The 26,494-nt window shown below is 40.7% G+C and overlaps 1 protein-coding gene across 1 annotated transcript; it reads right to left on the reverse strand.

Moving 5' to 3' along the window:
- Window positions 1-171: 171 nt before the first annotated feature.
- On the reverse strand, window positions 172-25,801 carry LOC133578235 (uncharacterized). Its single transcript, XM_061932494.2, has 4 exons — window positions 25,575-25,801; window positions 17,439-18,322; window positions 10,733-10,982; window positions 172-1,953 (listed from the first exon to the last, which is right to left on the reverse strand). Exons 1-4 carry the CDS (start codon window positions 25,726-25,728, stop codon window positions 380-382), a joined length of 2,862 nt encoding a protein of 953 aa, XP_061788478.2. The 5' UTR covers window positions 25,729-25,801; the 3' UTR covers window positions 172-379.
- Window positions 25,802-26,494: the final 693 nt, after the last annotated feature.

Raw genomic sequence — 26,494 nt, forward strand, 5'->3', positions numbered from 1 at the left:
ATTATAGACCTCTGTCATCATTTTTAGTGGGAGAACATGCACAATCGGTGGCTGACTAAATACTTTTTTGCCCCACTGTATATATATGTGTGTGTATATATATATATATATATATATATATGTGTGTGTGTATATATATATATATATATATATTTATATATATATACACACATACTTATACAATGTATTTCGTGCCCTTGCTATTTCTATACTAAAAACCCCTGTTACTTTCAGTCCTGTTACTCAGATGAGTCATCTTGGGCTTAGGAACACCAATACACATATTGATTATGATCAGATTCAGAGCTGGGGAAAAAAACTCAAATTTCTATTTAGAGATTTACATCAGGCGAATGCTAGTGAGTCGGTGGAATGGTCCTCATTCAGCTTCGTGTGTCTGCATGTGAGCCGTCATAAAGGACTTGCGAGAAAAGCTCTCGCCACAAACTGAACAACTAAAAGGATTTTTACCCGTGTGTCTTTTCATGTGTGTGTTCAAAGTGGACCTCTGAGCAAACTTATCGCCGCACACCGAACAACTGAAAGGTTTTTCCCCCGTGTGTCTTCTCATGTGCGCGTTTAAAGTGGACCTCTGCGCGAAGCTGGCGCCGCAAACTGAGCAGCTGAAAGGCTTCTCCCCCGTGTGCGTCCGCATGTGCAAAACCATGCTGGACTTTCGAAAGAACGTTAAACCGCAATCGGAACAGCCAAAGGGTTTTTCCCCGTTGTGCGTCCGCATGTGTCGAGTCAAAGCGCTGTCGTGAGAAAAGTTTTCATCGCAAACTGAGCAAGTGAAAGGTTTGTCGACTGGTTGCTGTGTTCTGTGTAAAGGCACTGTTGACCTTGGAGACATTTGTTCCCCACAATCCAAGGAACCAAAGGGTTCTTCTTCTTCTGCAGTATGTTTCTGCATGTGTAGATTCAAACTGTACTTGTGTGAAAAGCTCTCATCACAGACTGAACAACTAAAAGGTTTTTCGCCCGTGTGCGTTCTCATGTGTGTTACCATGGTTATCTTTTGAGGGAATCTCTTATCACAGACGGAACATTGAAAAGGTTTTTCCCCTGTGTGCGTTCTCATATGCAAGACCATGCTTGTTTTCCGAGAAAATCTTTTGTCACAAACGGAACACCTGAAGGGTTTTTCTCCGGTGTGCGTTTGCATGTGCCCACTCAAATTGCTCTTGCAAGAAAAGCTTTCGCCGCAAACCGAGCAACCGAACGGTTTTTCACCTGTGTGCGTCCTCAAGTGTAATACCATTGTTACCTTCTGAGAGAATCTTTTGCCGCACACCGAACAACTAAAAGGCTTTTCCCCCGTGTGCGCGCGCATGTGTCGACTCAAATTGCGTTTATAAGAAAAGCTTTCACCGCAAACCGTGCAAATAAAAGGCATTTCTCCGGTGTGCGTCCTCGTGTGAGACACCAGTGTTACCTTTTGAGAGAACTGCTTACCGCAAACTGAACAGCTAAAAGGTTTTTCTCCGGTGTGTGTCCGCATGTGTGTAATCATATTTACCTTGAAAGAAAATCTTTTAGCGCAAACAGAACAACAAAAGGGTTTTTCTCCTGCGAAAGGTTGCACGAGTGTTTTCGAGCATTCCGAGTCCTCCATGTCATAGTGAACCCTCATATCGCCGTCACAGTCTGTATCGCTGCTTAGACGCTCGTTGTCCCGGTCTTCAGCCTCACCATCTGATAGTGGAGCTAAGAAGTTGTCTGCTTGCGGTTCGTCTTCGTCGTCTTCAATCTTCACAGACACAACAGTCAGTGGCAGCTTGGTGAGATCAGCCTCCTCTGGGCCGAGAAGACACTCTCCCTCCTGAGTGACCCACAGTTCCTCCTCTTCCTCTTTAATGTGGGGGATTAGAGCTGGATCCTCTTGCTCCGAAGTGGAACCCCCCTCCGGCTGAGGGGGACACTCGCCCTGACGACCAATCAGCTGCTGGACGACTGCGGGACAAAAACATCACAAACACACTTTAATTCATCCACCAATTTTTTTTACACCGCCTGTCCTCAATAGAGTCTAGTCAGCCTATTTAGCCTCTCTTGGCTTGTTGTGGATCTGAGATAGTTCTTAAAGGGGAACATTATCACCAGACCTATGTAAGCGTCAATATATACCTTCATACCTGCCAAATTTTGAAATAAGAAAAACCTAGCAGCCAGGGTCCAGGGGCCGCAGGCCCCGGTAGGTCCAGGACAAAGTCCTGGTGGGGGGTTCAGGCTTCGCCCCCCGACGCAAAATGACTATTAGCATTCAGACAGGTTAAAATGTTGCTAAAACCATCACTTTTCTATCAGTCACAGTGACTTTTCAAAACAAAAATATTACAGCAAAAATCATATGGGTTCATTGACATGTTTATTCTGTAAGCTAACTTCACTTTTTTATCTTGTAATTCTGACTTTCTAATCACAAAATTTCAACTTTTTATCTCATATTGTCGACTTTCTTATTTCATCATTTCAAATTTTTACCTCATAAATATGATTTTTTGTTTAGTGGCGGAAACAGGCTTCCACAGTATCTACTTTACATGTCAAATATAAAACCAAATGAGATACTGTACTGTCATTATTTTTATATTTCATCTTCAGATGCCTACTTGTGTGTTTTTATTTAAAATGAGCATTTATTCCAAATCAGTTTACCATTATTTTTTCCACTAGTGGGCTTATCAATAACTTACTTTACTTTGGTCGAGCTCCCTCTTGAATCATAGGTTCTTCCATACCTGCCAACTTTTGAAATCAGAAAAACCTAGTAGCCAGGGTCCAGGGGCCGCAGGCCCCGGTAGGTCCAGGACAAAGTCCTGTAGGGGGGTTCAGGCTTCGCCCCCCGACGCAAAATGATTATTAGCATTCAGACAGGTTAAAATGTTGCTAAAACCATCACTTTTCTATCAGTCACAGTGACTTTTCAAAACAAAAATATTACAGCAAATATCATATGGGTTGATTGACATGTTTATTCTGTAAGCTAACTTCAATAGTTTGACATTATTTTGACAGTTAATGCCAGTTATCCTGTCAACCTTTCACAAGACTTCAATTTGTTAATTGAAAGTATAAACACTTTTTACAGTAAACAAATGGTAAAACAGTACTAAACAATTCCATTAAAAAAAAAATTGGTGTCATTATTAACTTTCTGTCCAAGCTTGTATAATCTACTGCCTTGTTCAATTGTAAAAAATATTCTGTGCCTAAAATTCACATTTCTATCACAATTATCATACTGTAAACATGGTAAGCTAACTTCATTAAAATTAATAGTCCTGTCAATAGCATGGAATTACAATTCAAATGTAGTTTTTTTGTAAGCCTTTCAAAAGAATTCAAAATATGAAAAATTAATGAAAATTAATTGAAGCCATCAGACACTTGAAAAGTGGCACATCACATCTCTAATGTCATCATTTGAACTTTTCAACAGAAATAGCACTGCAAAAATATTAAAGACATACTTCTGTATTTTGGTAGTTATGCTGTCAACATTTAACAAGATTTCTTCAACTTGGACTTGAAAGCATAAATAGTATAAACACTTTTAACAGTATAACAGTACTAAACAATTCCAAGAGATAACATTGGTGTCATTACCTTTTTGTGGCTAAAATCCGAAAAACGTTGAAAGTTTTCCACTTGTATCGCTAGCAACGGCATTAGACTTGTGTTTTTTTGTCCCAACGTGGTCTTTTACATCGCTAATTCCTCCGTGTCCGATCGAAAAATCTTGTCTGCACAAGGTGCAATTCGCGTAGTTTTCACCCTTTTTGGAACGGATAATTATTCCCGGGTAGGCTTTTGAATATTCTTCACGGAATGACTGCAGTTTTCTTTTCGGTTTAAGACTCGTATGCGATTTTTCTCCGGCTGATTCCATGATCGTTTGGAAACAATGACAACAGGTGCCTCGTGCTTGGCAGCGGTGCTATAAATAGCCTCGCGGAATGGCTCGATAGGAAGTTACGGGAAGCAGGTCGAATGTCATTGTTGTTACGCGATTTCGTGAATAAAACTTAAATTTTTTTTTTTTTTTAATTAATGAAAAACCGTATTTTTTATCACTGCAACCGTAACCCGGAATAGGTTGATGAAAACCGTACTAATTACGGGAAAACCGGAGTAGTTGGCAGGTATGTACCTTGATGTTGCAGAAAAAAGACCATATATTTTTTTAACCGATTTCCGAACTCTAAATGGGTGAATTTTGGCGAATTAAACGCCTTTCTATTATTCGCTCTCGGAGCGATGACGTCACAACGTGGCGTCACAACGGGAAGCAATCCGCCATTTTCTCAAACACCGAGTCAAATCAGCTCTGTTATTTTCCGTTTTTTCGACTGTTTTCCGTACCTTGGAGACATCATGCCTCGTCGGTGTGTTGTCGGAGGGTGTAACAACACCAACAGGGGCGGATTCAAGTTGCACCAGTGGCCCAAAGATGCCAAAGTGGCAAGAAATTGGACGTTTGTTCCGCACACTTTACCGACGAAAGCTATGCTACGACAGAGATGGCAAGAATGTGTGGATATCCTGCGACACTCAAAGCAGATGCATTTCCAACGATAAAAGTCAAAGAAATCTGCCGCCAGACCCCCATTGAATCTGCCGGAGTGTGTGAGCAATTCAGGGACAAAGGACCTCGCTAGCACGGCAAGCAATGGCGGCCGTTTGTTCCCGCAGACGAGCGAGCTAAACCCCCTATCGACCCTAGCTTTCCTGGCCTGCTGACATCAACTCCAAAACTGGACAGATCAGCTTTCAGGAAAAGATAGCGGATGAGGGTATGTCTACAGAATATATTAATTAATGAAAATTGGGCTGTCTGCACTCTCAAAGTGCATGTTGTTGCCAAATGTATTTCATATGCTGTAAACCTAGTTCATAGTTGTTAGTTTCCTTTAATGCCAAACAAACACATACCAATCGTTGGTTAGAAGGCGATCGCCGAATTCGTCCTCGCTTTCTCCTGTGTCGTTTTCGTCGTTTTCGCTTGCATACGGTTCAAACCGATATGGCTCAATAGCTTCAGTTTCTTCTTCAATTTCGTTTTCGCTACCTGCCTCCACACTACAACCATCCGTTTCAATACATGCGTAATCTGTTGAATCGCTTAAGCCGCTGAAATCCGAGTCTGAATCCGAGCTAATGTCGCTATAGCTTGCTGTTCTTTCCGCCATGTTTGTTTGTGTTGGCTTCACTATGTGACGTCACAGGAAAATGGACGGGTGTTTATAACGATGGTTAAAATCAGGCACTTTGAAGCTTTTTTTTAGGGATATTGCGTGATGGGTAAAATTTTGAAAAAAACTTCGAAAAATGAAATAAGCCACTGGGAACTGATTTTTCTGAAATTGTGATAATGTTCCCCTTTAACTAGTTTCAGTTTCACTTTCTCCACCTGCAAGAGTCACAGGTAACGTTAAGGTTCTTCAGATATTGCGTACAGTGGGATCCAAACACTGGTTGCAGAATCTGATACACTAAATACAAACATTTTAATAGCTCCGATGTACATTAATTACAAGACAATAAGTTGCACAATAAGTCAGAGTACCGTATTTTCCGCACCATAAGGCGCCCTGGGTTATAAGCCGCGCCTTCAATGAACGGCATATTTCAAAACTTTGTCCACCTATAAGCCGCCCCGTGTTATAAGCCGCATCTAACTGCGCTAAAGGGAATGTCAAAAAAACAGTCAGATAGGTCAGTCAAACTTTAATAATATATTAAAAACCAGCGTGATGTGGGCGCGCATGGAGTCGTATATCAACATGGACGGAGCTGCGTGAAAAAAGCCACCCGGCCTCTTCGCGTAAACTTCCCTTAACCACTCGCTCATCTTTTCTTCATCCATCCATCCCTTCGAGTTAGCTTTTATGATGACGCCGGCTGGAAAGGTCTCTTTTGGCAAGGTCTTCCTTTTGAATATCACCATGGGTGGAAGTTTCTGGCCATTAGCATGGCAAGCTAGAACCACAGTGAAGGATGACTTCACTGTAACCCCCCCCCTAGAGGGGGGGGGGGGGTTACCCACATATGCGGTCCTCTCCAAGGTTTCTCATAGTCATTCACATCGACGTCCCACTGGGGTGAGTTTTTCCTTGCCCGTATGTGGGCTTTGTATCGAGGATGTCATTGTGGCTTGTGCAGCCCTTTGAGACACTTGTGATTTAGGGCTATATAAATAAAGATTGATTGATTGATTGATTGATGACTTCTCATTCCCTGTGGTGCGAATATTCACCGTACGTGCTCCCGTTGTATCCACAGTGCGGTTCACAGGAATATCAAAAGTCAGTGGAACCTCGTCCATGTTGATAATGTTCTCTGGCCGGATCTTTTTTTCAGCTATCTTGTTTTTACAATATGCACGGAAAGTAGCCAGCTTTTCTTGAAAGTCTTTAGGCAGTTGCTGTGAAATAGTAGTCCGTGTGCAGATGGAGAGATTGCGTCTTTTCATGAACCGGAAACCTGTCGCTTAGTAGGAGCCATTTTGTGGTCTTTACAGATGTAAACACACAAAGGAAATGAAACGTAATATCCGCGCGCTTCTTCTTCTTCTTCTACGCGGGCGGGTGGTTGCTTACAGTAGAAGAAGAAGCGCTTCCTGTTCTATGGGGGCGGGTGCTTACCTTGGCGGTTGCTTGCGTAGAAGAAGAAGCGCTTCCTGTTCTACCGGGAAAAAAGATGGCGGCTGTTTACTGAAGTTGCGAGACCGAAACTTTATGAAAATGAATCTTAATATTTATCCATATATAAAGCGCACCGGGTTATAAGGCGCACTGTCAGCTTTTGAGAAAATTTGTGGTTTTTAGGTGCGCCTTATAGTGCGGAAAATACGGTACCTTGATGTTGCAGAAAAAAGACCATATATTTTTTTAACCGATTTCCGAACTCTAAATGGGTGAATTTTGGCGAATTAAACGCCTTTCTATTATTCGCTCTCGGATGTTTGTAATGTTCTCAAACACATTACAAACACCGAGTCAAATCAGCTCTGTTATTTTCCGTTTTTTCGACTGTTTTCCGTACCTTGCTCTGATTATTACTTTGCACGCTCTTGGCATTCTCTCGATGAGCTCCAAAAGGGTCGTCACCCGAAATGGTTTTCACTTCACAGGTGTGCTTGAAGCTCATTTAGAGAATGCCAAAAGTGTGCAAAGCAGTAATCAGAGCAAAGGGTGGCTATTTTGAAGAAACTAGAATATAAAACATTCACACATTGTTTATGTAGCATGTATATTAAAGTTAAAGTTAAAGTACCAATGATTGTCACACACACACTAGGTGTGGTGAAATTTGTCCTCTGCATTTGACCCATCCCCTTGTTCACCCCCTGGGAGGTGAGGGGAGCAGTGGGCAGCAGCGGTGCCGCGCCCGGGAATCATTTTTGGTGATTTAACCCCCAATTCCAACCCTTGATGCTGAGTGCCAAGCAGGGAGGTAATGGGTCCCATTTTTATAGTCTTTGGTATGACTCGGCCGGGGTTTGAACTCACAACCTACCGATCTCAGGGCGGACACTCTAACCACTAGACCACTGAGTAGGTAGACCACTGAGTATATAACCTAATCATATTGTTTCTTCAATTTAAAAATAGCTGACCGTTTTTTTCCCCTTCTCTGGGATTATATTCCCAGTTTTTGATCTCGGACGTCTGGTCACTTACTGCAGTGTTTTTCAACCTTTTTTGAGCCGAGGCACACCCCCAGCAGAAATCATTAAAAAAACTAAACTCAGTTGACAGTAAAAAGTTGTTGTCGCAATTGTTGGATATGACTTTAAACCATGACCAAGCATGCATCACTATAGCTCTTGTCTCAAAGTAGGTGTACTGTCACCACCTGTCACATCACGCCCTGACTTATTTTGAGTATTTTTGCTGTTTTCCCGTGTGTAGTGTTTTAGTTCTTGTCTTGCACTCCTATTTTGGTGGCTTTGTCTCTTTTTTTTGGTATTTTCCTGTAGCAGTTTCATGTCTTCCTTTGAGCGATATTTCCCGCATCTACTTTATTTTAGCAATCAAGAATATTTCAGATGTTTTTATCCTTCTTTGTGGGGACATTGTTGATTGTCATGTCATGTTTTTACTCCAAAGTAAGTCTTTGCTGTCGTCCAGCATTCTGTTTTTGTTTACTTTGTAGCCAGTTCAGTTTTAATTTCGTTCTGCATAGCCTTGCCTAAGCTTCACTGCCTTTTCTTAGAGGCACTCACCTTTTGTTTATTTTTGGTTTAAGCATTAGACACCTTTTTACCTGCACGCTGCCTCCCGCTGTTTCCGAAATCTACAAAGCAATTAGCTACCGGCTGCCACCTACTGATATGGAAGAGTATTACACGGTTACTCTGCCGAGCTCTAGACAGCACCGACACTCAACAACAACACATCATTTGCAGACTATAATTACTGGTTTGCAAAAAACATTTTTAATCCAAATAGGTGAAATTAAATAATCTCCCACTGCACACCAGACTGTATTTTATGGCACACTGATTGATAGCATATAAGAATATTCTATTACTGTTAAGCAAAATATGCATAAACTATGGACATGAACCATGAAACTAAAAACATGAAAAAACTCACTAAACTGTGGCTTGAAACAAATAGCAAGAACTATGGACATGAAACAAAAAGACTTACTGGACACGGCATGAATCGAACAGCATGACTATGGCAAGAAAAGTCAGAACAGAGCATGAACAGATCATCAAGAACTATGGCATGGACAGAGCAAATACAGAGTAATGTCGCCAGGACGACTAACTGGCAAAACAGGCTTAAATAATAGTCTTTGATTAAAGCAGGTGCGTGAGTCAAACACATGAGACAGGTGAAACTAATCAGTCGTCATGGAAACTAAAACAAACAAGGGTGCACAAAAACAGGAACTAATTGGAGTCCAAAAGTAACAGAACATAACTAAACAAAACATGATCTAGACCACAGATCATGACACAAGACAGCAGCAACAGAGATACAGTCTGTAAGATATATAGATATCTAATGTATTCATACATTGTTTATGTAGCATGTATATATAACCTAATCATATTGTTTCTTGAACTTAAAAATAGCTGACCATTTTTTCCCCCTTCTCTGGGATTATATTCCCAGTTTTGATCTCGGACGTCTGGTCACTTATAGCCAGAGGTGGGTAGAGTAGCCAGAAATTGTACTCAAGTAAGAGTACTGTTACTTTAGAGATGTATTACTCAAGTAAAAGTAAGGAGTAGTCACCCAAATATTTACTTGAGTAAAAGTAAAAAGTATGTTGTGAAAAACTATTCAAGTACTGAGTAACTGATGAGTAACATACACACTCATATCACATATATATATATATATATATATATATATATATATATATATATATATATACACACATACATACATATACATTGATATATACAGTATATAATTTATATGTATTTATTTTGCTGTTTTTGTTTACATGTTAAAGGTGTTTTAATGAATATACATGCATGTTTAACATATAGATTCCTTTCTTTCATGAAGACAAGAATATAAGTTGGTGTATTACCTGATTCTGATGACTTGCATTGATTGTAGTCAGACAGTTGTGATGATAACTTCCACGTTTTCAAATGGAGGAGAAGAAAAGTTCCTCCTTTCTGTCTAATACCACATGAAAGTGGTTGGTTTTTGGCATCTTATTTGTCCAGCTTCCATATTCGTTTTTATACACTTTACAAGAAATATATTGGCGTCAAACTCCGTAGCTTGCTAGCTTGTTTGCGCTGGCTTTCGGACACTCTTGTTTTGAAAGCGCAGGCGCGATGGAGCGGCACTTTTATTGTGAAGACAGGAACGTCCTCGTGCGGTTGAAATAAAAAAGTATCTTTTTTCCTTCACACTTTTGATTGATTGATTGGAACTTTTATTATTAGATTGCACAGTACAGTACACATTCCGTACAATTGACCACTAAATGGTAACACCCCAATAAGTTTTTCAACTTGTTTAAGTCAGGTCATGTGACCGCCTGGCTCTGTTTGATTGGTCCAACGTCACCAGTGACTGCATCTGATTGGTGGAACGAAGTGAAACGTCACCAGTAAGACAGGCACTTTGAAGGTCTGTCTGACAGACCAAAACAAACAAAGCGTGCATTAACAGATCGATAAAAATTAGTAGCGAGTAGCGAGCTGAATGTAGATAAAAGTAGCGGAGTAAAAGTAGCGTTCCTTCTCTATAAATATACTTAAGTAAAAGTAAAAGTATGTTGCATTAAAACTACTCTTAGAAGTACAATTTATCCCAAAAGTTACTCAAGTAGATGTAACGGAGTAAATGTAGCGCGTTACTACCCACCTCTGTTTATAGCATATAAGAATATTCTATTACTGTTAAGCAAACTATGAATAATAAAACATGTGTCCTTTATCATAGCTACACGTATGACAAAAAAGCGCGTGAAAATCAGTGGTATTCAGTGAGGTAAGATGAATTAAATGCGCTGACAGTTCATTGCTCCTGCCAAATGAATTGCACTGATCACCACTCCAAGATGGCGGCCCCGCGTCTCGTCAGCGCCAGTAGGCAGTAGCGTACGTGTGTACATTGGCCGCCATCTTGGATTATATATTTCCACTTTGGTATGAGAGCGATTTTAAATCTCTCTCATGTTGTCTCCCGGTCTCTGTAATTTTTAGCGAGTGACGCAACATTGCGTGACGGCGACGTAAACAAACCTTTATCGCGGATCACGTTTGGAGTCTCGCTAACAGCGTCCAGTTGTTGTCGTTGCAGCGTGTTCTCCTCTCTCGTTCGAGCAAGTTCCTCCTCGTACGACGTGATCGTTGTCTCAAACATCTCGAATATTTCATCAGCCGCCGCCATGAGCCGCTCCCTCACAAACTGTTTGATGAACGACATTTCGATGACGTCTTTCCCGGCGGTTAAAAACAAAACACAACAGGGCGCGTTTGGTCTTCTCGGGTGCTATCGCTAACTTTCGTTTTTTTTCTTCTTCGACGGAGGATTTGCCGCAGCCATGTCAATGACGTCACACTGCTGCCATCCAGTGGCCGTAATGAATAGTGCTCATATTGTGCAAAAACAGACTTCTGAGGCTTTTTGTGCAGAACAGCGTGAAATAAAAACGTTGCAATATTAATAATTCAATGAAAATGTTTTAATTTAATCAAATATAGTAATTTTGATTGCCAGCACACTTGTGACGCTAATGAGGACAATTGCTCTATAGAAAAATAATCCATGGAACATTTTTTAGTTGGGAGAGTGGCCGTGCCAGCAACCTGAGGATTCCTGGTTCGATCCCCACCTTCTACCAACCTTGTCAAGTCTGTTGTGTCCTTGGGACAAGACACCTCACCCTTGCTCCTGATGGGTCGTGGTTAGGGCCTTGCATGGTAGCTCCACACTGCAAAAACTGAAGTCTAAGTAAGATTAAATATTTCAAATAAGGGTGATATTTGCTTATTTTGTGTCTGATAAGATAATTCTTCTCACTAAGCCATACTTGCCAACCCTCCCGAATTTTCCGGGAGACTCCCGAAATTCAGCGCCTCTCCCGAAAACCTCCCGGGACAAATATTCTCCCGAAAATCTCCCGATTTTCAGCCGGAGCTAGAAGCCACGCCCCCTCCAGCTCCATGCGGACCTGAGTGAGGACAGCCTTTTTTTCATGACGGGAGGACAACAGGGTGACAAGAACTAAATCATCCAGACTAGAGATAAATTGTATTATTATGTTTATCTTACCTAAAAATAAATATATTTATTAATTAAAAAAAAAAAAAAAACTAAATACATGTTTACTATATTTTGCTAAAAACATCAAAATTAATTTTATTTTTATTTGTATTTTTTCCTGACTCCTTATTACATCTAGCCATAGAATTATACATTAAAATAAACATGTTTGAAATAAGTGATTTTAAATTATCATAATAATTCATTTAAAATGACCATATTTAATTATTAAAATAATTGTTTGTTTATCAACAACTTTAGCATTTTATTCATTACATTTTGAAACTCTCAGAAGCCAAGTTATGTTATATTCCTTAATATTTATTTATGCAAGTTTGAAGTATCAATTATCTAAACACAGTTTTGTTTGCATATTTTCAGGATATATATATATATATATATATATATATATATATATATATATATATATACTGTATATATATATATATATATATGTATGAAATACTTGACTTGGTGAATTCTAGCTGTCAATATACTCCTCCCCTCTTAACCACGCCCCCAACCACGCCCCGCCCCACCCCGACCACGCCCCCACCTCCCACCTCCCGAAATCGGAGGTCTCAAGGTTGGCAAGTATGCACTAAGCAGATTTTATGTTAGAGTGTTTTACTTGTTTTAAGGGTTTTGGTGCCGCCTCGGGAAAAGACTTATCCCTGCAGCTATAGCCGCCCTAAACAGCAGGCCCGGGCGACCTGTCTGACAAGCCTGTAAATGTGTTGGTCATGTATGATGTCTTTTTGTTATTTTTGTTCGTGATGTGTAATGTCTATTGTTTAAATGTACGGCAGTGAAAATGAATTTCCCCAACGGGGACCAATACATCTAAATCATACTTGCCAACCCTCCCGGATTTTCCGGGAGACTCCCGAAATTCAGCGCCTCTCCCGAAAAACCTCCCGGGACAAATTTTCTCCCGAAAATCTCCCGAAATTCAGGCGGACCTGAGTGAGCCTGTTTTCACGTCCGCTTTCTCACAATATAAACAGCATGCCTGCCCAATCACGTTATAACTGTAGAACGATGGAGGGCGAGTTCTTGGTTTCTTATGTGGGTTTATTGTTAGGCAGTTTCATTAACGTCCTCCCAGCGCGGCAACAACAGCAGTCACGTTTTCATCTACCGTAAAGCAGTTCGTCTGCAGTAAACAGCAATGTTGTGACACTCTTAAACAGGACAATACTGCCATCTACTGTACATGCATATGTGACAATAACATCTAGGGCTTTTAGAGAGTGCAGTGCACAACTGCGCACACAACAAGGAGACGAAGCGGAATGCATCATCAGAGAGGGTGTTCAGCATGGTTAGAAAAATAGTGACAGAGAATAGAACAAGGATGGACAATTCAACCCTTAACTCAACAATGAGTAGATGAGTGTTATGTGTGTGTATATGTGTAAATAAATGAACAATGAAATTCAAGTATTTCTCTTATTTATGTATATATATATATATATATATATATATATATATATATATATATATATGTGTGTGTATATATATATATATATATATATATATATATATATATATTAGAGATGCGCGGATAGGCAATTTATTTCATCCGCAACCGCGGCAGAAAGTCGTCAACCATCCGCCATCCACCCGATGTAACGTTTGATCAGAACTGCATCCGCCCGCCATCCACCCGTTGTTATATATCTAACATTAAAAAAAAAAAAAAAAAGGGTGAAAACTACGCGAATTGCACCTTGTGCAGACAAGATTTTTCGATCGGACACGGAGGAATTAGCGATGTAAAAGACCACGTTGGGACAAAAAAACACAAGTCTAATGCCGTTGCTAGCGATACAAGTGGAAAACTTTCAACGTTTTTCGTCGCCCAAACAGATTCTTTGGATGTGATAAATGCCGAAGTTTTATTTACGGAGGCAATAATTGAGCATGGACTTCCAATCGCACTGGCTGATCACATGGGACAGTTAATAATGTAATGCAACCTTTAAAAATCATTACGCGGTGATCGCGATCCCAAAAATAAACTTTTCTTGCATGATAATGTCCAGAAAAATTCGCTTTATATTACTATAGAGTCCTTTTAACGAATGAGTTTGATGGTTTATCACAAACCTTAAATGAAAGAAGTCCTTTGTTCTCCTGCAGCATGCATGCGCTTTGGCCTTGCTTCGTGTTTGGTGCGCCATCCTGTCAGCTGTATTTCACAGCACGACATACTGTTAAAAGTGTTTATACTATTTATACTTTCAATTAACAAATTGAAGTCTTGTGAAAGGTTGACAGGATAACTGGCATTAACTGTCAAAATAATTTCAAACTATTGCAGTTAGCTTACAGAATAAACATGTCAATCAACCCATATGATTTTTGCTGTAATATTTTTGTTTTGAAAAGTCACTGTGACTGATAGAAAAGTGATGGTTTTAGCAACATTTTAACCTGTCTGAATGCTAATAATCATTTTGCGTCGGGGGGCGAAGCCCTGAACCCTCCACCAGGACTTTGTCCTGGACCTACCGGGGCCTGCGGCCCTTGGACCCTGGCTACTAGGTTTTTCTGATTTAAAAGTTGGCAGGTATGGTGAGGTTATAAAGCTTTTGCCTGTTAAAGAAAGGAGACTGATCCAACGCAGCACAGACTTGCGCGTGCCACGCTGTCACGACCCAGACGCACACCAGTGCGCAATCATATGGGAGCCGCGCTGAGCGCACCTCCAAGCGCATCTCGCTGCCGGCGGCGGCCAGGTATGGGCCCACGCTCCAGCGCCATCCATTTTCAGGGCTAGTTGATTCGGCAGGTGGGTTGTTACACACTCCTTAGCGGGTTCCGACTTCCATGGCCACCGTCCTGCTCTCTATATCAACCAGGGTGAGCCCCACCCCTTTCGTGAGCGCACTGCCACCCCTGTTACGCGCCCCCGGCAACAGGGGTGGCAAGCAGGTAAGCTGCGCGGGCGAAGCGCGCGGAGTGACCCCTGTTACGAGCCCCCGGCCACGGGGGTGGCGGGCAGGTAAGCTGCTTACCTGCTGCGCGTGACGCCGGCCGCGGCGAAAGCGGACGAGGCGGGGTGTCGGTGCGGTGGGCGCGGTGGTGACCCTGGACGTGCGTCGGGCCCTTCTTGCGGATCGCCTATATATATATATATATATATAAAATAAAATAAATATATATATATAGCTAGAATTCACTGAAAGTCAAGTATTTCTTATATATATATATATATATATATATATATATATATATATATATATATATATATATATATATATATATATATATGAAATACTTCACTTGGTGAATTCTAGCTGTAAATATACTCCTCCCCTCTTAACCACGCACCCGCCCAAACCCCGAACACGCCCCCCCCCACCTCCCGAAATTGGAGGTCTCAAGGTTGGCAAGTATGATCTAAATCTAAATCTAATCTAATCTAAATGATCTCAGTAAGATATTACAGCTTGTTGCTGAGATTTGATGACCTATATTGAGTAAAACATGCTTGAAACTAGAATATCAAGTGTTGCAAAGCTGTGTCATCAACACTCACAAGTATAAAACTACTTTTTTTAAAGTAATCATTTCTTATTTCAAGCATGAAAATAAAAAAATCATGACTTTGACACAATTGTGTCTCATACACCTTCCGCCTGAATGCAGCTCAGATAGGCTCCAGCGACCCCCCGCGACCCCGAAAGGGACAAGCAGTAGAAAATGGATGGATTAAAATAGATGACAGCCAAATGGACTTTGCTGTTTAATTTTCAATGAAACAATAGAAAATACATACTTGTATAGTAGTACAGTTGTTATTAGTGAGAATATACTTATCTTAAGGTATTTTTTGGGTTCATTGAGGTTAGCTCATTTTACTTGTTTTGGAAAGTCTTGACAAGCCAAATTTTCTTGTTCTATTGGCAGATCATTTTGCTTAGTTCAAATAAAATACCCCTCATTTTTGTATTTTTTTCCCTTCTTTTTGAACACTGACTTTTTGCAGGACACCATCAGTGTGTGTGAATGGGTGAATGTGGAAATAGTGTCAAAGCGCTTTTAGAGTACCTTGAAGGTAGAAAAGCGCTATACAAGTATAACCCATTGACCAGGGGTGCTCACACTTTTTCTGCAGGCGAGCTACTTTTCAATTGATCAAGTCGTGGGGATCTACCTCATTCATACATATCATTTATATTTACTTATTTATGAAATATATGCTTTTGTTAACAAGTTAAAGGTGTTTAATGATAATGCAAGCATGTTTAACACATATAGTTAATATTGTTAAAAAATTAAAGGTGTTTAATGATAATACAAGCATGTTTAACACATATAGTTAATATTGTTAACAAGTTAAAGGTGTTTAAAGATAATACAAGCATGTTTAACACATATAGTTAATATTGTTAACAAGTTAAAGGTGTTTAAAGATAATACAAGCATGTTTAACACATATAGGTAATATTGTTAATAAGTTAAAGGTGGTTAAAGATAATACAAGCATGTTTAACACATATAGTTAATATTGTTAACAAGTTAAAGGTGTTTAAAGATAATACAAGCATGTTTAACACATATAGTTAATATTGTTAACAAGTTAAAGGTGTTTAAAGATAATACAAGCATGTTTCACACATATAGGTAATATTGTTAATAAGTTAAAGGTGTTTAAAGATAACACAAGCATGTTTAACACATATAGATTCCTTTCTTTCATGAAGACAAGAATATAAGTTGGTGTATTACCTGATTCTGATGACTTGCATTGGTTGGAATCAGACAGTGGTGCTAAAAACGTCCGCATTTTCGAATGGAGGAGAAAAAAAGTCCTCCTTTCTGTCCAATACCACATGAAAGTGGTTGGTTTTTGGCATCTTATTTGTCCAGCTTCCGTACTCCTTTGTATACACTTTACAAGAAATACATTGTCGGCAAACTCCGTAGCTTGCTAGCTTGTGCACGCCAGCTTTCTGAGACTCTTATTTTGTTAGCGCAACTGTGCAACTGTGCAGTCGGTCTTTGGAGTTTTGACGACGGGTACGGCGCCAGAGTCTGTTGAAATAAAGTGTTTCTCGCCTTCCAGTCGGTAATTTTACTGAGCTGGCAGCAGCCAGCGTCATCTCAGAAGACCCTCGGGTGCCGTGAATGTCAATCAAGTGACGAAAGTGACGTCATAGTGAAGATTTATGATCGCTCATTTTTAGGACTATTTTTTTTAATGCCTGGCTGGCGATCGACTGACACACCCTCCGAGATCGACCGGTGGCTCGCGATCGACGTAATGAGCACCCCCGCGCATTGACAATCATTTTTAGATGGAAACAAACAGGCTTTCCGATTCTACAATATTTATTGGCAATAATCATAGTCAGAACAAACGAATGATCCACCAAACATACATTTCCAAAGTTTTGGTTACATGTTTATTGTGAAGATTGTGTGTACTTTGTTGGGGAGTTCTTAACACTTCCGTGTAAGCTTTTAGCACAAACTGGCCAGGAAAACATAAACCAGAAATGTTTTGACTTATTGGATTCATTTCCTGCAGTGGGTGCGTCTTAAACAAACGTGCATTTAAAATACATTCACTATGTTTTCTGGTGTACGCTGATTTCAATAGATATCATGTGTAGTATATTACTATATTTAAAACATCCGTGTTTAGTGCGAGCAGGCAAAGGTTCATTCTCCGCCGTGTGTCCGCATGTGCGCTGCCAAAGTTTTCTTATAAGAGTAACTTTTCCCACAAACTGGACAATCGAAAGCTTTTTCTCCCGTGTGCGTTCTTTCGTGGGCAATCAGAGAAACCTTCTGGACAAACGTCTCGCCGCAGATTGAGCAAACGAAAGGTCTCTCCCCCGTGTGCGTCCTCATATGCGACAGCATGTTTGTCTTCTGGCAGAATCCTTTCCCGCAGAGCGAACAACTGAAGGGCTTCTCTCCCGTGTGTATCCTCATGTGTGAGACCATGTTGGACTTCTGGGAGAATCTTTTACCGCAGACGGAGCAACTGAAAGGCTTCTCTCCGGTGTGCGTTCTCATGTGCAGCGTGAAATTGCTCTTGCGGGAAAAGCTGTCGCCGCACACCGAGCAAATGTAAGACTTTCCCTCGCCGTGTAAAACCAAACCGGAGCGGTGAGAGAATCTTTTACCCCAAACTGAGCGACCGAAGCTCTTTTTAGAGTTCATCTGCGCCTGCAAAGGTCTCCTCGTGTTAAGAGTTGCCTTCATTCCAGAGCATTCGGAATGTTTGTCGTCGGCGCGAGTCCGCACGTCTGCCTCGCAGTCTGTGTTGCTCAAAGGCTCCCGGTGGTCGTCCCGGTCTTCGGCCTCGCGAGAGTGCGACGTCGTGTCGTCGCTGTCTGACAGCGGCGCCAGGAGGTCGTCTTGTGCGTCGTCGTCCTCGGTCTTCACGGAGACGACGGTCAGATCGGCTTCCTCCTGAGTGGTCCACAGCTCTTCCTCTTCCTCTTTAATGTGGGGGAGCTGGGCGTCCTCCTGCTGCAGAGTGGAGATCCCCCCGTGTGGCGGAGGAGGACGTTGCTCTTGACGACCGACCAGCTGGGGGACGTCTGAAGGACATAAACACAAACACACTTTAGCTGAGACGTCAAACATTCTTGAAAATATAAACGTTGACAAGAACAAGAAAGTTTGATCATATTACGCCTATACTGTATATACCTTTATATATATATATATATATATATACAGTGGGGCAAACAAGTATTTAGTCAGCCACGATTGTGCAAGTTCTCCCACTTAAAATGATGACAGAGGTCTGTAATTTTCATCATAGGTACACTTCAACTGTGAGAGACAGAATGTGAAATAAAAATCCAGGTATTCACATTGTAGGAATTTTAAAGAATTTATTTGTAAATTATGGTGGAAAATAAGTATTTGGTCACTTCAAACAAGGAAGATCTCTGGCTCTCACAGACCTGTAACTTCTTCTTTAAGAAGCTCTTCTGTCCTCCACTCGTTACCTGTATTAATGGCACCTGTTTGAACTGGTTATCTGTATAAAAGACACCTGTCCACAGCCTCAAACAGTCAGACTCCAAACTCCACTATGGCCAAGACCAAAGAGCTGTCGAAGGACACCAGGAAAAGAATTGTAGACCTGCACCAGACTGTGAAGAGTGAATCTACAATAGGCAAGCAGCTTGGTGTGAAAAAATCAACTGTGGGAGCAATTATCAGAAAATGGAAGACAAACAAGACCACTGATAATCTCCCTCGATCTGGGGCTCCATGCAAGATCTCATCCCGTGGGGTCAAAATGATCATGAGAACGGTGAGCAAAAATCCCAGAACCACACGGGGGGACCTGGTGAATGACCTGCAGAGAGCTGGGACCAAAGTAACAAAGGTTACCATCAGTAACACACTACGCCGACAGGGAATCCAATCCTGCAGTGCCAGACGTGGCCCCCTGCTTAAGCCAGTGCATGTCTGAAGTTTGCCAGAGAGCACATGGATGATACAGCAGAGGGTTGGGAGAATGTCATGTGGTCAGATAAAACCAAAATAGAACTTTTTGGTATAAACTCAACCCGTCGTGTTTGGAGGAAGAAGAATACTGAGTTGCATCCCAAGAACACCATACCTACTGTGAAGCATGGGGGTGGAAACATCATGCTTTGCGGCTGTTTTTCTGCTAAGGGGACAGGCCGACTGATCCGTGTTAAGGAAAGAATGAATGGGGCCATGTATCTTGAGATTTTGAGCCAAAACCTCCTTCCATCAGTGAGCGCTTTGAAGATGAAAGCTTCCAGCATGACAATGATCCCAAACACATCGCCCGGGCAACGAAGGAGTGGCTCCGTAAGAAGCATTTGAAAGTCCTGGAGTGGCCTAGCCAGTCTCCAGACCTCAACCCCATAGAAAATCTGTGGAGGGAGTTGAAAGTCCGTGTTGCCCGGCGACAGCCCCAAAACATCACTGCTCTCGAGAAGATCTGCATGGAGGAATGGGCCAAAATACCAGCTACTGTGTGTGCAAACCTGGTAAACACCTATAGTAATCGTTTGACCTCTGTCATTGCCAACAAAGGTTATATTACAAAGTATTGAGTATAATTTTTGTTATTGACCAAATACTTATTTTCCACCATAATTTACAAATAAATTCTTTAAAAATCCTACAATGTGAATTCCTGGATTTTTTTTTCACATTCTGTCTCTCACAGTTGAAGTGTACCTATGATGAAAATGACAGACCTCTGTCATCATTTTAAGTGGGAGAACTTGCACAATTGGTGGCTGACTAAATACTTTTTTGCCACTGTATATATATATATATATATATATATATATATATATATATATATATATATATATATATATATATATATAAATATATATATATATATATATATATATATATACCTATACTGTATATACCTTTATATACATATATACATATACTGTATATATCAGTGACGTGCGGTCACTAGAGGCAGGTGAGGTGTGGCCTCACCTGCCATCATGGAAAGAAAAAAAATTTAAAAATAAAAAAAATAAAAATTAAATTGTTATATGTATCCAGTGATTATACTAAAGTTATTTTCCATTTAACTTCACCAGTTTTAGATTATTTTTATTCAAAATCGCTGAATTTTCACATTTGCCGTTCAAATACTGAGAAGAGACGGTGCGGTGAACAGCAGCCAGTCGAGGCACGTCACTCAGTGCCTCAACATTGACGGACTCGGCTAACTGCTGGCCTGCTGTGCAGTGAGACTGTATTGCTATATGAATTATATTATACATTTCCATAGTTTAGTTAGCTGAGGGATATAATGTACAGTGTATTTTGTCAACAACTGTATGTGTGTAACGTATTTCTTGTGCTGAGCATTCATTAAACGGCTGCAAAAGAGTACTGGCTGAGGCTCGCAGTAATCCGGCCTCCTGGTGGTAGAGGGCGGTAGTGATCCCAGAGATCATTCCTCGACCGCAGAAGAAGTGAGAACAAGCAACAGTTAGCAAGTCAAGTGCAGCGGTCGTTTATTATTTCCTCTCGCCTGAACTTTTATTCAAAACATGGAGGATTACATATGTAAAATAAAACAGTTTTCTAAATCGAAGCAGGAGGTAATAATCAAAGGTAGACCAAAAAGGTTTGCTTCAGACTTCGGGACAGAAGACCCGTTCTTTTCAAACGGCGTGGTACACACGCAAAGGCTGGCTGTGTGGATGTCCAGCAAGAAAGGTAAGACCATAATAATGTTTTTTTAATTAAATGTGCTTTTTTGTGTGCTACAGTTTGTATGTGTAAAGAATGCTGGTATGAGCTTTTAAACATAACCCGTTAACTGCTGCCAATCAAATGGTGAATAAGATACTCTTTAGGGTTCATATGTTTGTAAATCTGACTGTGATGAAGTCAGTGCCTCACCAGCCATCAACCTCACCGCACGTCACTGATATATATATATATATATATATATATATATATATATATATACACATACATACATACATACATACATACATACATACATACATACATACATACATACATACACATATATATATATATATATATATATATATATATATATATATATATATATATATATATATATATATATATATATATATATATATATATATTGGGGACGGCGTGGCGCAGTGGAAGAGTGGCCGTGCGCGACCCGAGGGTCCCTGGTTCAATCCCCACCTAGTACCAACCTCGTCATGTCCGTTGTGTCCTGAGCAAGACACTTCACCCTTGCTCCTGATGGGTGCTGGTTAGCGCCTTGCATGGCAGCTCCCTCCATCAGTGTGTGAATGTGTGTGTGAATGGGTAAATGTGGAAGTAGTGTCAAAGCGCTTTGAGTACCTTGAAGGTAGAAAAGCGCTATACAAGTACAACCCATTTATCATTTATCATTTATATATATACTGTATATATACCTATACTGTATATACCTTTATATATATATATACATATACCTATACTGTAAATACCTTTATATATATATACCTATACTGGCTCACCTGCACTGGCTTCCTGTGCACTAAAGATGTGACTTTAAGGTTTTACTACTTACGTATAAAATACTACACAGTCTAGCTCCATCCTATCTTGCTGATTGTATTGTACCATATGTCCCGGCAAGAAATCTGCGTTCAAAGAACTCCGGCTTATTAGTGATTCCCAGAGCCCCAAAAAAGTCTTCTATTGGGGCTCCAGTACTCTGGAATGCCCTCCCGGTAACAGTTAGAGATGCTACCTCAATAGAAACATTTAAGTCCCATCTTAAAACTCATTTGTATACTCTAGCTTTTAAATAGACCCCCTTTTTTAGACCAGTTGATCTGCCGTTTCTTTTCTTTTCTTCTCTGCCCCCCTCTCCCTTGTGGAGGGGGGGGACACAGGTCCGGTGGCCATGGATGAAGTGCTGGCTGTCCAAAGTCAGGACCCGGGGTGGACCGTTCGCCTGTGCATCGGTTCGGGACATCTCTGCGCTGCTGACCCGTCTCCGCTCGGGATGGTCTCCTGCTGGCCCCACTATGGACTGGACTCTTACTATTATGTTAGATCCACTATGGACTAGACTCTCAAACTATTATGTTAGATCCACTATGGACTGGACTCTCAAACTATTAAGTTAGATCCACTATGGACTGGACTCTCACACTATTATGTTAGATCCACTATGGACTGGACTCTCACTATTATGTTAGATCCACTATGGACTGGACTCTCACTATTATGTTAGATCCACTATGGACTGGACTCTCACACTATTATGTTAGATCCACTATGGACTGGACTCTCACTATTATGTTAGATCCACTATGGACTGGACTCTCACTATTATGTTAGATCCACTATGGACTGGACTCTCACTATTATGTTAGATCCACTATAGACTGGACTCTCACTATTATGTTAGATCCACTATGGACTGGACTCTCACACTATTATGTTAGATCCAATATGGACTGGACTCTCACTATTATGTTAGAACCACTATGGACTGGACTCTCACTATTATGTTAGATCCACTATGGACTGGACTCTCACTATTATGTTAGATCCACTATGGACTGGACTCTCACACTATTATGTTAGATCCACTATGGACTAGACTCTCACACTATTATGTTAGATCCACTATGGACTGGACTCTCACTATTACGTTAGATCCACTATGGACTGGAATCTCACTATTATGTTAGATCCACTATGGACTGGACTTTCACAATATTATGTTAGATCCACTATGGACTGGACTCTCACTCTTATGTTAGATCCACTAAGGACTGGACTCTCACACTATTATGTTAGATCCACTATGGACTGGACTCTCACTATTATGTTAGATCCACTATGGACTGGACTCTCACTATTATGTTAGATCCACTATGGACTGGACTCTCACACTATTATGTTAGAACCACTATGGACTGGACTCTCACTATTATGTTAGATCCACTATGGACTGGACTCTCACTATTATGTTAGATCCACTATGGACTAGACTCTCACTATTATGTTAGACCCACTATGGACTGAACTCTCACTATTATGTTGGATCCACTATGGACTGGACTCTCACTATTATGTTAGATCCAATATGGACTGGACTCTCACACTATTATGTTAGATCCACTATGGACTGGACTCTCACACTATTATGTTAGATCCAATATGGACTGGACTCTCACTATTATGTTGGATCCACTACGGACTGGACTCTCACTATTATGTTAGATCCACTATGGACTGGACTCTCACTATTATGTTAGATCCACTATGGACTGGACTCTCACACTATTATGTTAGATCCACTATGAACTAGACTCTCACTATTATGTTAGATCCACTATGGACTGGACTCTCACTATTATGTTAGATCCACTATGGACTGGACTCTCACAATATTATGCTAGATCCACTATGGACTGGACTCTCACTATTATGTTAGATCCACTATGGACTGGACTCTCACTCCTATGTTAGATCCACTATGGACTGGACTCTCACTATTATGTTAGATCCACTATGGACTGGACTCTCACTATTATGTTAGATCCACTATGGACTGGACTCTCACACTATTATGTTAGATCCACTATGGACTGGACTCTCACACTATTATGTTAGATCCACTATGGACTGGACTCTCACACTATTATGTTAGATCCACTATGGACTGGACTCTCACACTATTATGTTAGATCCACTATGGACTGGACTCTCACTATTATGTTCGATCCACTATGGACTGGACTCTCACACTATTATGTTAGATCCACTATGGACTGGACTCTCACTATTATGTTAGATCCACTATGGACTGGACTCTCACTATTATGTTAGATCCACTATGGACTGGACTCTCACACTATTATGTTAGATCCACTATGGACTGGACTCTCACTATTATGTTAGATCCACTACGGACTGGACTCTCACTATTATGTTAGATCCACTATGGACTAGACTCTCACTATTATGTTAGATCCACTATGGACTGGACTCTCACTATTATGTTAGATCCACTATGGACTGGACTCTCACTATTATGTTAGATCCACTATGGACTGGACTCTCACTATTATGTTAGATCCACTATGGACTGGACTCTCACACTATTATGTTAGACCCACTATGGACTGGACTCTCACACTATTATGTTAGATCCACTATGGACTGGACTCTCACACTATTATGTTAGATCCACTATGGACTGGACTCTCACACTATTATGCTAGATCCACTATGGACTGGACTCTCACACTATTATGTTAGATCCACTATGGACTGGACTCTCACACTATTATGTTAGATCCACTATGGACTAGACTCTCACTATTATGTTAGATCCACTATGGACTGGACTCTCACTATTATGTTAGATCCACTATGGACTGGACTCTCACACTATTATGTTAGATCCACTATGGACTGGACTCTCACACTATTATGTTAGATCCACTATGGACTGGACTCTCACTATTATGTTAGATCCACTATGGACTGGACTCTCACACTATTATGTTAGATCCACTATGGACTGGACTCTCACACTATTATGTTAGATCCACTATGGACTGGACTCTCACACTATTATGTTAGATCCACTATGGACTGGACTCTCACTATTATGTTAGATCCACTATGGACTGGACTCTCACTATTATGTTAGATCCACTATGGACTGGACTCTCACTATTATGTTAGATCCACTACGGACTGGACTCTCACTATTATGTTAGATCCACTATGGACTGGACTCTCACACTATTATGTTAGATCCACTATGGACTGGACTCTCACACTATTATGTTAGATCCACTATGGACTGGACTCTCACTATTATGTTAGATCCACTATGGACTGGACTCTCACTATTATGTTAGATCCACTACGGACTGGACTCTCACTATTATGTTAGATCCACTATGGACTGGACTCTCACTATTATGTTAGATCCACTATGGACTGGACTCTCACTATTATGTTAGATCCACTATGGACTGGACTCTCACTATTATGTTAGATCCACTATGGACTGGACTCTCACTATTATGTTAGATCCACTATGGACTGGACTCTCACTATTATGTTAGATCCACTATGGACTGGACTCTCACTATTATGTTAGATCCACTATGGACTGGACTCTCACTATTATGTTAGATCGATCGATTCTATGTTTGATCGATTCTATGTTTGTCCAAATGGTGTTGCCATAGAGATTCTGCAGCAGTTAGATTGTCATTGCATGGCCTATTTTAAATATTAGTGAACAATAAAGAAGTGAAAGGTTAGTCAACATGTAAACAACCTTTAACTTACTCCGATAAACAGCATCCAGTTGTTGACGCTGTCGCTCGTTCTCCTCTTTCGTTCTAGAAAGTTCCTCCTCGTACGACACCATCGCTCTTTCAAAAAGCCCGAATATTTCATCAGCGGCCGCAACGAGTCGCTCCCTCACCAACACTCTCAACATTTTTAATGTTGTTTTTTTGTTTTTGTTGTTGTTGTTTCGACGCTTTGTCCGTCGTCCTTTTTGACGTGTCGATGCCAACTTCCGCCTTTTTTCTTCTTCGACGGATGTTCGCGGCCGAAGGCTTCTGACGACACGCTGCTGCCACCTGGCGGTAGCATTGAAAAGTGCTCAAAATGGGAAGTGAGGGAGGAAAATATGACAGGATTTAAATGGTCTTTGTTGAAAATAATGTGCGCAATACGCTCAGGATATTATAAACAAACAATAATACTAAAAAAAAATACATACAAATAAAAATGTTTTAAAACCCCTCTTCTGTAACGTAATGGGTGTAGTGCAGAGACAAGCCAGCAGAGGTCAGTGTCTCGCTAGGCATGAAACGAAGAACTTTGGTTTGTACTTTTTTTGCGATGTTAATTTTTTCCAATCAAATCAGTAGTACAACAGTAGGACATTTGGATATCCCATCCATCTATTTCCTACCGCTTGTCCCTTTTTTTGCGGGGTCGCGGGGTGTGCTCATACTTGCCAACCTTGAGACCTCCGATTTCGGGAGGTGGGGGGCGGGGGCGTGGTCAGGGGTGGGGCGGGGCGTGGTTGGCGGCGTGGTTAAGAGGGGAGGAGTATATTGACAGCTAGAATTCACCAAGTCAAGTATTTCATATATATATATATATATATATATATATATATATATATATATATATATATATATATATATATATATATATATATATATATATATATACCACGCCCCTAGGCCAGC

This window comes from Nerophis lumbriciformis, linkage group LG03 (assembly GCF_033978685.3).
Source record: "Nerophis lumbriciformis linkage group LG03, RoL_Nlum_v2.1, whole genome shotgun sequence".
Lineage (NCBI taxonomy): Eukaryota > Metazoa > Chordata > Actinopteri > Syngnathiformes > Syngnathidae > Nerophis > Nerophis lumbriciformis.

Excerpts from the sequence above, each read along its gene's own strand:
- LOC133578235 (XM_061932494.2), bottom strand. The coding sequence starts at position 25,728 with ATGTTGAGAGTGTTGGTGAGGGAGCGACTCGTTGCGGCCGCTGATGAA. Across the intron at positions 10,983-17,438 it reads ACATGCGGACACACGGCGGA|CACCCGAGAAGACCAAACGC; the intron begins GAATGAACCTTT and ends AGTTAGCGATAG. Across the intron at positions 1,954-10,732 it reads AAACGTGATCCGCGATAAAG|TCGTCCAGCAGCTGATTGGT; the intron begins GTTTGTTTACGT and ends TTTGTCCCGCAG.